Source organism: Vidua chalybeata, chromosome 2 (assembly GCF_026979565.1).
Source record: "Vidua chalybeata isolate OUT-0048 chromosome 2, bVidCha1 merged haplotype, whole genome shotgun sequence".
NCBI lineage: Eukaryota > Metazoa > Chordata > Aves > Passeriformes > Viduidae > Vidua > Vidua chalybeata.
In genome coordinates, this window is record NC_071531.1 from 102,223,561 (window position 1) to 102,237,495 (window position 13,935).

The 13,935-nt window shown below is 41.0% G+C and overlaps 1 protein-coding gene across 2 annotated transcripts in view; it reads right to left on the reverse strand.

Annotated features, from left to right (window-relative positions):
• Positions 1 to 13,935, reverse strand: part of JAM2 (junctional adhesion molecule 2) — a 45,612-nt gene that overhangs the window by 12,349 nt on the left and 19,328 nt on the right. For both annotated transcript variants that reach the window (XM_053936302.1, XM_053936303.1), the window contains exons 2-4: positions 5,579 to 5,644; positions 2,758 to 2,871; positions 1,383 to 1,535 (exon numbers count right to left, since the gene is read on the reverse strand). In XM_053936302.1, the coding sequence (XP_053792277.1) occupies positions 1,383 to 1,535; positions 2,758 to 2,871; positions 5,579 to 5,644 (333 nt within the window). The remainder of the gene's footprint in view (positions 1 to 1,382; positions 1,536 to 2,757; positions 2,872 to 5,578; positions 5,645 to 13,935) is intronic.

Consider the following 13,935-nt stretch of genomic DNA (forward strand, 5'->3'; position numbering starts at 1 on the left):
GCCCCTTCCCTACCCTAGTATTTAAAAATGTAAGTGAGGAAGAGGAAAAAGAGTTTTTGTATTAAAAGGAGTCAATTTTTGAGAAGTGAATGTCAGAAAGATTCACCGAAACATGGGCAATCATCATAGGTACTTTATAAACCCTAATCTGAGAACCAAAACCAATTGTTTACTACATTCCAGTTTAAATTAAAAATGAATATTCCCACACACAGATGCAGGAGAACTGTTTGTTCCTTCTCCTATGAAAATGAACATCTCTTTTTTGATTTTTAATATGTGAACAGAAAAGAAACTTAATTTTTTATTTTTTGGTACTTAACATTATATAGAAGAAAAATAATGGTGAAGACGCATCCATGGAACATTAAAAGAACAACTGACACCTTAACTAGTATTAATAGTTTTTTCTTGGTTGATTTTAAGATAAAAAGCAGAGATAAAGAAAATCAAATGAAATACTAATTCACATTAACTTTCAAAAAGGTTTGTAAGCAACACATGCTCCCACCCCACCCTTTCTCCTTCGGCCTTGAAGATTTCAACTTTAAATTAAGAAGTCACATTTAAAACAGGAAAGCTGTTGGGAAAGTAGAAGAAAGTGGGGTTACCTCATTGTTGATGCTAATCAGAAGTTCATGCATTTATCATCTTTTATGAAGAACTTAGAAACTTTATGTATAATTTTGAATGATCAATTATTATTAGTTTTAATAGGACAAATATAGAATCTACAAAAGCAAGTATTTTCTTTTGTTCCTGTACAGGTAAAAAAAGAAAACTATTGGCCTCTACCTCTCATCCAGTGCAACAAATACCAAACCCAATGTGAGAACTATGTGCTCAGTATTCACTTTTCCATCAATTCCTTAACTGGGAAAGAAAACAAAGACCCACAAAGAACAACTGCTCCCCAGCAGGCACCACCATCTCTCCTATAAATAAAGTCCACTGAATGCCAGCTCTCTGGCTGTCATTGCAAAAAACTCTCTCCTTCCAAAACCAGGACGAGACTGTAGCATATTGGAACGAACTTCTGCTTGTGAATATTTGATAAGTGTTGACAGATGCTGACTTTCCAGTGCCAAACACCATGATCATCTTATTCAGATTCTCAGTCACTGAGCGATTTCAGTTTTGAGAACTGAAACTCACTTTGATTTAATAAAACCCTAGTTATGTCCCTTTCTAATGCAAGTGTGACTTTTGCCAAGCTGTTTTGTGATGTTGTAGAATGTTCGTGTGCAAGTATGTTTATAAACCCAGCCCAAAGAAGACCCAAAAACCCAGCAGCCACACACTGTGTGGACAACCCTAACCTTCAACATCCCAACAGCTCATAATCCAGTTTCTTTAAAATACCTAAGTAATAAAGTTTGTACCCAATACTGTGAGAGTAATAGTAGCCTCTCCCAGGCGTTGCCCCTCTTCACTCTTGGCACTGATTTCACAGCGGTAGGTCCCAGAGTCCCTTCTGGTCACATTCCTAATTCGGATTCCAGTATTCAGCATCTCTGCTCGGCCTCGAAGATCACCTTTAGGGAGAACAGACAGAGAGGTTTCTGCTCTTTGCTTATAGAATCACAGAATGGTTTGGATTGGAAGGGACCTTGAAGATCATCTTGTTCCATCCCCACTGCCATGGGCAAGGACACCTTCCACTAGATCAAATTGTTCCAAGCCCCATCCAACCTGGTCTGGAGCACTTCCAGGGATGGGGCAGTCACAGTTTCTCTGGGCAACCATTTAGTCCAAAAAAACACCTTCAATTCAAAAACCTTCCATCTGCCATACATTATCCACTTGGATGATGGAATGCATTTTTCTGCATGTGGTTCAAGAAAATACGTACAGCAGTAGTGAGGTGACTGAAAGACATCCCTTTCCACTAGAGACATGGCAATCATTAACTTAATTACCTTAAAGAAAAAGTTGTGAGTGAGACCACACCAGGGTATTTGATATTTTAGCTTGGCAAGAAAAACTTGATGGATTTAGCAAAAACACTGCCATCAGACTTCTTATAATGAATAAGTCTTTTTAATTCTACAGCTTATTATGCAAGTTACATGTACACACAGAAGCATGAGTCCTAGTGTATCTCTAAATTAAATATATGCAGAAAAAAAACCAAGTTCATCAAAGTCAACACATCTGCAAGCTCTACAAACTAACAAAATCTCTGTGCTTTTATTTCTCAACCTTCGTTTATTGTGTACAATGTAACAGAGACTCATATGTTCTCCAACACACAAAGCTGAAGTAAGTCCTTTTCAAAACATACAAAGAGAAATTCTACTTCTGAAAAGAACACAAATAATTTATAATACACAGCTGAGTTTATATTTTATGTCTATAAAAAATGCTGCATTATTCATATCTAAGCCTCCTGCTTTACAGGAGGCTTCAGAAACCTCTTTTTAGGATAGGAGTGCAGAGCCTGCAGTAGTTTAGGGGAGTTTACATCCGCATGTAATTTCATTGTTGAAAAATCCCAAGGAATCTGCAGTACCATTTTTCTTAGTCTTTAATTTTATTATATTTAACTTAATTAAAAGGTAACTAATAATTGATGATTTTATAAAAAATGCCTTTTTTTTCCCCAGAGAACAATTATCTTTCTGAAAAGGACAGCTCTTCTATATGAACAGTCAAGAGCCTTCTTGTTCAGTCTTATTCTTGGTGTTGTTCCTCAAGAAAGAGTCAATAGCTATGCTAGAGAATGACATGTTAAACAGTCAGTTTGCAGTACTGTACCTGTAAATTCACTATTGTAGTAGACAAATGAGACTCCTTGAGGTTGGATTTTCTTCCACTCTATTCTTAAACTCATCCCTTTTGAAAATTTGTGTTTGCAACTAAGAATAGCCTCTAGAGGGAAGAAGAAAAAATAAAGGCAAAAGGGAAAATTAGAGATTTTAGTATTGTGTTGGTATGCATTCAGGCTCCCTGAAATTCATGTTCCTCCTTCAAAAGAACTTGTACAGTCAGCAATGGCCAGATCTACTTCTCAAAGTAATGCTTCTCCAGATGTACACACAGTGGGGAAAAAGAAACCAATAATTTTCTTATACTTCAGTGGCTTTTGGGTCAAACTTCAGAAGCTGGTGATTCCCATGCTGGATAGGGTTTATTATTTTCCCCATCTAACATGGGAATATCTACTTTATCTATTACATTCTTTATTACTACCTTCAGTTTAAACGTTTCTAAGCAGATCATCCCTAAAAAAAGGGACTCTGACCCTGTTATAACCATATTTTTTGAATTACCATTCTGAATTCAGTATCAATAGTTTTTCTGTTTAAATGTATAACTTAATGGAGATGAAAAATATTCCAGTAAGATGGTTAAAGAAACAAATGCATTATAGACCTTGCTACCTGTAAGCTACTAATTTTCCAATACAGGCCACAATATCCAGAGCAAAAGTCTTTATAGTTTTGACAAGGCCTGTCTAGCTTTCATAATGCCAACATGCACTGCTCAAACATAATCAACCATCATCTTTCTTTACAGTCTAAACAAATGAGGTTGGAAGGTAATTAAGAGCTGCAGACAGACCTACTCCTTTGCCCTTCAGAGTCTGATTTCCTAGGTCTGCTCTGAAAAGAAACAAAAACCCAGACTGGTAGCCTTGGTGATACCTCATGGGGGAAAAAAAATATCCAGACTTGAAAGAAAAACTGAGGCAGGAGGGCATTCATTGCTAGAAACATGTAACACATGCACTGACTGTTTTGAAAAACATACTGTGCACTCAGGAAGTCTGAGGTTCCTGACTTCAGGTTGAATGTATGGGTGGAGGCTTCCTGAATCTTAAGATTTGCTAGTTTCCTTTCCATTTTGTTTTTGTATCCTTCTAACAAAGAAAAACCATCATTCAAGCTCAGCTTGCTTTTGCTACTGGCCTTGTGACAGTTGGCTTGTCAAATGAGCTGGCCTGTATTAGCTGACAGAGACAGCTCAGCTGAAGTGTTCTCAGCTGAACAAGTCACCTCTGTCTCAAATGAGCTGCCCCTTTCTTGCATGCCACATGTTTTCGTTTCAGAAAAAACCTAGCACTGATGCCCACCCACTAATCTTATTCAGAGAAAAGGAATGGATAGAAGAAAGGGAGTGTGCACAGAACAGAGACAACATAATAAAATCATCCTTAGTTATAGCTCCCCTCTCCCGCTTTTTCCCATAGTAATGGAGTCAGGGAGATGTATTTTCCAGAGCAGGTGTACTTGACTTGCATTAAGGTAGTCCACAGGATACCGTGCATCAGCACTGGTACTGCTAGGCCTGCAAAAGCCCTCTGGAATCTTGGAGAGATCTGCACAATATTTAATTTGGATTTACATCTGGTCTGGAGGCTATCATTGGTGATAGAATTATAGGATATCTCAAGTTGCAAGGAACGCTAAGAATCAGTGAGCCCAGCTCCCTGCTCCTTGCAGAACTGCCTAAAACAAAACCATGACTAGGAGTGTCACCTAGATGCTGCTTGAGCTGTGTCAGGCTTGGTACCATGACCACTCCCCTGGGAAGCCAGTCCCAGTGTCTGACCATCCTCCTCTACAGTAAGAGGAGTTAGAGGAGAAAAGGAAAATGCATTTCAGACCAGCTGCACTCAGTGGGATAGCTGTCTATTGGCACTACCATTCCTTAGTGCTGCTACACATGGAGAACTTGGCTTGGCATCTGGGCTGCGCTAAACTGATTCCATTCAATGTACAAATAACAAAAGAAAAATATAAGCCATATACCATATAAAAAGACAGAACCTAATCAAGCTTTAATTGAAAAAATTATCTTGAAGCATTTCTCTCTGGTTTTGCCTGTCTTGAGCTCTAAATGCATTCAGTCAATAACAGAAGTCCAGATGACAATTTTAGAGACCTCTAAAATATTTGATTATTACCTCAAGAAGCTGAATAAGGATTAAAGCTCAGAAAACAGGTTTTTTGATCCCAAATTTCCACCTCTCTCCACTCCAACCAAATTCAAAAAACAAACCCACAAACCTCACACTACAATACTCCCCTTTCTCATCTACCCAGCAAACAGGTTTTCCTCTTTGCCTCTCTAAGTTCTCCACCCCATTATTGGAAGTAATTTGCTATTTTATATATGACACACATATATATATATACACACACATATATAACTATGTAGCCATTACAGCTACTGACAAGTAAAAATAGCCATTAAATTATTGTTATTTACAATTAACTAACTTATATCTGCTCTCTCTAGTCCCTCACTTTTCTGTCTTGTAAGATATTTAATGTTTCTCATATGACATTGTGTGGAAGGAAACCAGGCAGAAGTTACAGGACTGACACACAAGTCATAGAACCATAGAACAGGTGAGGTTGAAAAGGATCTCTGGGGAGTACCTAGGTCAACTCCACCTCGAGTAAGAGAAAATGGGGACAAGACCAAGGTAACACAGAATCAGTGGAGAGAGTAGGCACGAGACCCCTCAGGAAAGAGGAATACAACCTCAATAGCTGCACAGCTTCTGTATACATAGTTTGCATGTATTGTGTATATATTAAAAATTATCACAACAATGCCCATACTGTACCCTTAAACTCCTCTGCTTTTACATTTTTGTTATCTGTTTCAATGGAGATTCCAGACACATCAGGATCTGCAAGGGGACAGCAAAAAAAAGACAATTCAGCAATAAACGTTTGTGATTTCACATCTGCTTTGGCAGCTACAAGCAATATTTTTGAGACCTCCTCACACTGTGCAAGTTAGACATTGCCTACAAGAAAGAGTACAAATGAAGAGCTAGACCAGGGCTGGCCTTGAACAGTTCATCTTTTTTCTCCAGGTTCTGGCATCTGTAAAAAATAAATAATATTTCTTTTTTACAATGGCATAATGAAATCTACATGTAAGAAGTTCTATATAAACAGTAAACATTTTATGCTATGGTAATGTCTGTTTATAACTGGGGAGACATCTATTAATCCATATTTTCCATATCATTCTTATTACAAGGCATGCATATTTTCTGAAGAATACCACTTACAGATTCTACAGGGTAAAAAATATGTACAGTAATTGGCAATTATCTCAAATTCTTCTTGAAAAGGGAAGGAAGATAGTCAAGATTGATCTAGCTTTAACTCAAAGAAAGAAAAAATCCCCATACACTCTTGGATATCTCATTGTTGCATTCCACTAAGGGGGAACTGCAGGGGGTTCTGCTAAAACAGATGGTTGAGGATGGAATTATGTGAAATGAGGCAGGTATTATATCTGAGAACCATTTATTGGTAGTGAAAAGGATGTTGCCCTACCAAGGAATAATACAAAAGACAGAAAATGAACAAGGAGAAGGAAAAAGAATGGGCAGAGAAAGAGGTGTGGGGGGGCAACTGAGGGAAAAAATGGGGGTTACTACCAGGACCTCAGAGTGGGCTGTCGATGTCCAGCTGGCAGGTGATGTGTGCACGTGCCCCGCCGGGGGAGCCTTTGCAGCTCTCGGAGCAAAGGCATGGCTCCTGCATAAACGGGCAGCCAGACATGAGGTGAGCGGGCGCTCGGGCCGGAGGTGCAGGACTCTGGACAGGGTCATAGTGGAGATCGTGGACACAGGCTAGATTAGTGACGCAGAGTTGAAAGGAGGTGGCTCAGGCAGGAACAAAGCAGGCAGGGAGATGAAGCAGGTAGGACATCGGGCAGGAACACAGGTAGGCAGGACGGGCGACAGCTGGAGGGAGATGAAGTGGTAGGACAGGACACAGGAAGTGTCAGCAAGTGTCCAGCCAGGGAGCGGTGACAGCAAGAGAGCGAGGGCAAGCAAGGGCCAACGAAGGCAAAAACGGTGGCAAAAGAACCAGCTAGTCAGGGCAAAATGACAAAAAGCTACTAAGCTCGTGATACAGTTACTTTTATACCCCCTGGCTCCTCCCAAGGTCTGCAATGCTGAGAGGAGATTATTGGCCCAGTCCAACATTCCACTGCAGCCCATTGCCCTTTCACCATCTGATTGGAGAAGCTCTCTGGAGGTCAGTGTCCTTAGTGGCCTCCTACTGATTGCCTATTATATGTGAGATGGTTGCCAGGCAAAGTCTCCTGAGAGACGGGGCTTTCCATCTTCTCCTAGCTGCCTCCTGCAAGTAGCACTTGTACAGCCCCTCCCCCCACACCTCCTGTAATTTCAAACAATATTGAGACAGAACTCAAAATTAAATTGGTTCCTCACACTCATGTATTGGGAGCACTGAAATTTCAGAAGGAAAAAGTGAAATAACCACTAGACCTACATCAACCCCCACCCAGCTACCAGGAGTTGGGCACAGGCATTACAATTAATCCACATCAGGCTAGCAAGTGCTTAACAACACCTGATCACAGTTCTTTACACAGGTCTACTTTTTTTTTCCCCCTCAAAAGCATCTCAAGTTCTCTTGGTTTAGTACTTGGTTTAGACAGCACGGATACTTCTAATGCAGTCCATTTCCTCTGTCTGCATCAGCCAACTGAACAATTGCTATAGCAAGTATGGACAAGAACTGAGAACCTGCTTCCATCAATGTTTAGAAACTTGACTTGGTTAAAAACAACCTTCTTTTGACTGATAGGAACTAGGAAAATAGCAAGATTAGACGTTCTTAAGCACACACCTCCTTCATCTATCCCTAAGTAATTAATTTCTCTTTCCCCTGCTTAATGGAGGAAGAGTTGCACACACCCTGGCAGATGAATATCTAGTCTTGACCTGAAGACACAAACAAATTAACAATCTCTTGACTCTTATGGCTTTCTTTTAGCAGTTGATTACTTTTGTTGACGTTAGTGCCTCACTTCTGCCTTGAGTAAGTCCATTTGGGCTTTCAGTGCTCAAAGTTTTGTTTGTTTGAAGATATTATCATAGAATCTCAGAATGCTTTGTTGTTGGAAGGGATCTTTAAAGGTCATCTAGTTCAAGCTCCCTGCAAATAAGCAAGAACATTTTCAACATGAGTAGGTTGCTCAGAGCCCTATCCAGCCTGACCCTGAATGTTTCCAGAGATGGGGCATCCACTCTGTCTTTGGGTAATGTGTGTCAGTGTTTCACCACTCTCACTGTAAAACCTTTCTTCCTTATATCTAGTCTAAATCAACCCTCTTTTAGTTTAATCCATTACCCCTTGTCCTAACCCACAACAGGCCCTACTAAAAAGTTTGTCCACATCTTTCTTATAAGTCCCCTGGAAGTACTGAAAGGCTGCAATAAGGATGTCCCCAGAGCCTTCTCTTTCACAGGGTGAACAACCCAAATTTTCTCAGACTATTTTCACAGGAAATGTGCCATATCCCCATGATCATTTTAGTGGCCCTCTGGGCTTGCTCCAACAGGTCCATGTGCTTTCTATGCTGGGAACCCAGAGCTGGATGCAGCACTTCAGGTGGGGTCTCACCAGAGTTGGGCAGAGAAACAGAATCCCCTCTCTTCCCTGCTGCCCACAGGGCTTTGGAGACAACCCAGCACACAGGGGGTTCCTGGGCTCCCAGTGCACATGGCTGAGGCATGTCCAGCCTCTTACCCACCAGCACCCTCAAGTCCTTCTTGTAGGGCTGCTCTGTTCATCCCCCAGCCTGGGTTGATGTCGCTCTGTTCTTTCAAAAGTTTTAAAGTTATTTTAAAAGTTTTCTATGCCTTCTGATGTTTACATATTTCTACTAGAGTTCTCACACACTGTTCATGTAAATAATGATTGTTTTACATTCTTCTTTGTGGGAGGAGGGAATTGTTAGACTGTTATTTTAACCAGTGTAGTTAGAGAGGTAGCAATTTCTTCCTCCAATCCACTATCACTTTTAAAATTCTATATATTACAAAGTCAGAAATATAAGTTTCTTCCTTTTACTCTTTTAATCTTAGTGTGAGTGCGTAAGTTATTTCGTGTCCTAGTGCAACAGATTGATACCAGGGGTTGGCCTGACCCAGTTGGAGCACCTTGAATTCAGTATTTTTAAACCTCATGACATTCCCATGGGCCACTTCTTGAAGTCCAGGTCCTTCTGGATGACAATCAAATCCTTCAAGTGCGGCAACAGCACCACTCACCTTGGTGTCATCAGCAAATCTGCCAGGGGTGAACTCGATCCCTTTGTCTATGTCAATAATGAAGACATTAAACAGCACTGATCCCATACACCATAGTACCCTATCATAGTTTTCTTCTCAATTAAAGAAAATTCCTTATGGTTTAAGTCCGACACAACAGAGGGAATTCTTCATTCATTCTGTTCCTATGGCCTTTTCCCCCCTTAATTTTCTAGAGTTTTTTCAGCATTCATTAAAAATACAAACTACAGTTCTACAGGTATCTATAATCACTGCCTCTGAGTCATGGAGCAACACTCAGAAATGGTATCTGAGTCTCTGGTATTGTAGCAAGAGCTCAGTTATTCATTCACTGTGTATTGTGGTGGGTTGACCTTGGGTGGCTGCCGGACACCCACATAGCTGCTCTCTCACTCCTCCTCAACATGACCAAGGAGAAAATAAGATTAAAAAGCTCATGGGTCAAGAGAAAGACAGGGAGTCACGGAGTTTAGTTAGCAGTTACCATCACAGGGAAAACAGACTAAATTTAGGAAAAAATAATTCCATTTACTGCCAGTTTTAAACAGAGTAAATGCAGTAGTTGTGGGAATGTGCTCTTCTCTGCTGCTCCTTCTTCTTCATGCTCTCCTCTACTCCAGCATGGCCTGCTTTCTATAGGTCACAGTTACTGCCAGGAGCCTGCTCCAACATGGATTCTCTGTGGTGCTTTCTAGCTATCTCATATGCCCTTCCAAATACATGTCCAACAATTCTTGTGTCTAAAAGAACATAGCCTCACCTGACAGTGTAAAGTGAATTTTCATGTGTGCACATTACCAAAAGATCCAAATTGTGTATAGCTATCCTGTATGTAATATGTTTCAATTTTATCCACTTTATGTTACCCCAAAAAGTTATAATCAGAAGTTTATAATATGAAATAAATAAGACATGAAGAATTTTAGCAATGACATTTACATACTCTGAGAATACTGAAATAGCAAAAAAACATTTGCACTAAAATAGCACTTAGAAATTTTTTCCATCCCTCCAAGAAAGCTTTCCTACTGAACTTTAAAGAAAGAAATTTTTTAAATGCTCTGTATAAGCCCCCTCACACCCTGTTGAAACCAGAAGAGGAAACCATTTCTCCAGATCCTCCCAAAGCAATCATTTCTCCTGCAAATCCATACACAGCCCAGCTCCTTTTCTTTTTTTTTTTTTTTTTTCTTTTTTTTTTTTTTTTTGTTCAGGCTTGGTCTAGATAGCCTGGAATCAGTAAGTAATTTTCTTTTTAATCTATTAGGTCCTATTTAGATTAATGGGAAAAAAATTAACATGTGACTTTTACCCAAACCATATTTCTAGAATACCCCTCTTGCCCCCTCTTCCCCCATATTCTAGATGCCAATAGTTAACAAATCACATTTATCTATTGAAATAACATCTTCCTTCATGATGGGGAGGAGCATTATATTCTGAGACTCTGACAGCAGCTAATGCTTGATAACATTTCAAAAGGAAGCCTTTCTAGGTGTCCAATGTATGGATAAAACCATTTATAAATTATTGTCTCATCAACCTCTTCTGTCTGCACACAAAACAGCTCTAGTACATGCAATTCACCACTGTATTATATTAGCTGTTTCATGGGCCTGGAAAATTCTCTCCTTCTCATTAATACAGGTCTCATGCAGCTCAAAATATTCAATGATCAAAATAATTCACAGAATATGAAGCCACAAAAGGAAAACGTATTTTATGACTTCTGGGGCAGGACCATGGTATTTACTTCCCACTATGGAAGTCATTCCAAAATTACTTTGCATGCTTTTTATTAGGAGCTTGCAATTGCACAAAGTCTCCATATTTACCCTTACATCAAGGGATTTATAGAATACATGAAGATTCTATTATACAATACAAGTAAGTAGAAAACATGAGAAAGAGGGGGAGAAAGGGAGGGAAAGAAGTTCAACATACACACAGCCCTCCTCCTCACACACACAAACCACGCATATACATTACCCTTTTCAAGAAGCTGTAGAGTTCAAACAGTGATGTAAGGTGGTGCAGAGACAGCTGACTATATTAAAACCATTATATACTGTGATCAAGCAGAAAGATAGGAGAGGTCCTTAAAGATAGAGCATCTCTTCCCTTAGACATCCTTCAAGAAACATCTGTGCCAAATATTCACAATCCAAATCTTCAGCTTTGGATTTTAATTCACCATATAAAGAGCAATAGTGAAAAGATGACATATTACTGTACCAGTAAACCTTTTATTCAGGCTGCTTTTTAAAGACTAGGAAAAAAAAAAAAAAGCAAAAAAAACCCTGCTTTTACATGTCAGTAGCTATGCCTCCAAAAAACCACTTTTCATTTTATAATTACTCACAGCTGTAAACTGAAACTACTAGCTAGATGAATCATTAAGGAAAAACATTTTAGTTAAATCAAATCAAAAGAAACAGTGTGCCTGGAAGAAATTACATGAGAACAGAATCAAAACAAAGTTATAAGTACAAGAGAAAAAACAGTTTTGCATTTGTTTTGCCAAGTTCTAAACAACAGGTGGTCTAAAGCAAAGTTTAACAATGAGTTTCTGAGGATACTGTAAATTTAGGAAGTCCAACATCTCAAGAATAAAGCCAATTCTATTACTGAAGTCCCTGAAAGAGAATAGGAAACCAGACATATGCTTGGTGTTACCAACCTTCAGACGTGACCACTTCAGGGTAAAGCCTCAGCTACATGATTAGGTGCTGATGCAAACTTGTCAGCCATGGAACTACCTACCACAAGGCACTCAAATGATACCTGGAGTTTTGCTGTTGTCACATCATTTAAGGACACCTGTTTTGGCTCCCTTTTTGCCATACTTCACAGAATTCACAGAGTCACTAGGTTGGAAGAGACCTTCAAGATCATCAAGTCCAACCCATGCCCCAACAGCTCAACTAAACCATGGCACCAAGTGCCACATCCAGTCTTTTCTTAAGAACAAATCCAGAGATGGTGACTCCACCACCTCCCTGGGCAGGCCAGTCCAGAACTTTATCACTCTTTCTGTGAAAACTAATATCCAATCTATATTTCCCTTGATGCTACTTGAGACTGTGTCCTCTCATTCTGTCAATTGCTGCTTGGAGAAAGAGACCAACCCCCACCTGACTACAACCACCTTTCAGGAAGTTGTAGAGAGCAGTAAGGTCACCCTTGAGTCTCCTTTCTCCAGGCTAAACAACCCCAGCTCCCTCAGTCGTTCCTCACAGGGCTGTTGTTCCAAGCCCCTCACCAGCCCTGTTGCCCTCCTCTGGACATGCTCAAGCATTTCAATGTCCTTCCCAAACTGAGGGGTCAGAACTGGACACAGCACTCAACGTGTGGCCTCACCAGTGCTGAGTACAGGGGAAGGATGACCTCCCTGCTCCTGCTGGTCACACTATTCCTGATACAGGCCAGGATACCATTGGCCTTCTTGGCCACCAGGGCACACTGCTGGCTCATGTTCAGTCTGGTGTTGACCAGGTCCCTTTCTGCCTGGGCACCGTCCAGCTACACTGTCCCCAGCCTATAACATTGCAGGGGGTTATTGTGTCCAAAATGCAGGACTCGGCACTTGGATTTATTAAACGTCATCCTACTGGACTCTGCCCATCCATTCAACCGTTCAAGTCTCTCTGCAGAGCCTCCTACTGTCCAACATATCCATACACTCCCAGCTTAGTGTCATCTGCAAACTTACTAATGAAGGACTCAATTCCCTTATTCATGTCATCAATAAAGATATTGAACAAAACTGGCCCCAGCACAGATCCCTGAGGAACACCACTGGTGACTGGCTGCCAGCTGGATGCAGCACCATTCACCACCACTTTCTGGGCCCGGCCATCCAGCCAGCTCTTAACCCAGCAGAGTGTTCCTGTCCAAGTCGTGGGCTGCCAGCTTTTCCAGGAGTGTGCTGTGGGAGGCCTTCAGCATCAAAGGCCTTGCTGAAGTCCAGGTACACAACATCCACAGCCTTTCCTGCATCTACCAGGAGGGTCACTTGGTCATAAAAGGAGATCAGGTTGGTCAAACATGACCTACCCCTCCTAAACCCATGCTGGCTGGGTCTGATACCCTGGCCACCCTGTAAGTTCTGTGTGATGACACTCAGTATAAACTGTTCCATAACATTATCGGCTACTGAGGTCAGGCTGACCAGCCTGTAATTAACAGGATCCTCCTTCCCACCCTTTTGTGAATGGGTGTCACATTGGCCAGCTTCCAGTCATCTGGAACCTCCCCAGTGAGCCAGAACTGTTGGTAAATAATGGAGAGTGGTTTTGCAAGCTCATCTGCCAGCTCTCCCATCACCCTGGGACAGATTGCATCTGATCCCATAGATTAATGAATATCCAAGTGTCTCAGCAGTTCTCTAGGAGAAGTAGCCCACAGACTACATAGTCCATAAAAGGGGAAGGGGAAGGAAAAGCTGCCTACCTTTGGACAGGATTAGTTATGAATTTTCAAAAAACACCCAGACTAGTAACTCCCATTCTTCTTAGTAGTCCAAGATGTGGCTGCTACAACCCAAAGGCTACTAACCCTGCTTAGAGTGGCATCAGCAGGCTGGACCATGTTAACTCTGACAGTTGTTGACAGGCACCCAGGGCTCAGACCTGGCTCTCTCTTCACCACCCACACTCCTGTCAGGATCTGTGTTAAGCAGCCTTCCTCTTCCATCAGTTCTGCTTGGTGGATGCCAACCTCCAGCAGGCATGCTGGAGAGAGACTGGGAGTATTCACGGCCTCTGCTGGAGTCTCCTAAGCTACCCAAAGCCCTTAACCCATCTCTGAAACAGGTGATTTAGACATCAAAATATAACCTGAAATAACTGGAA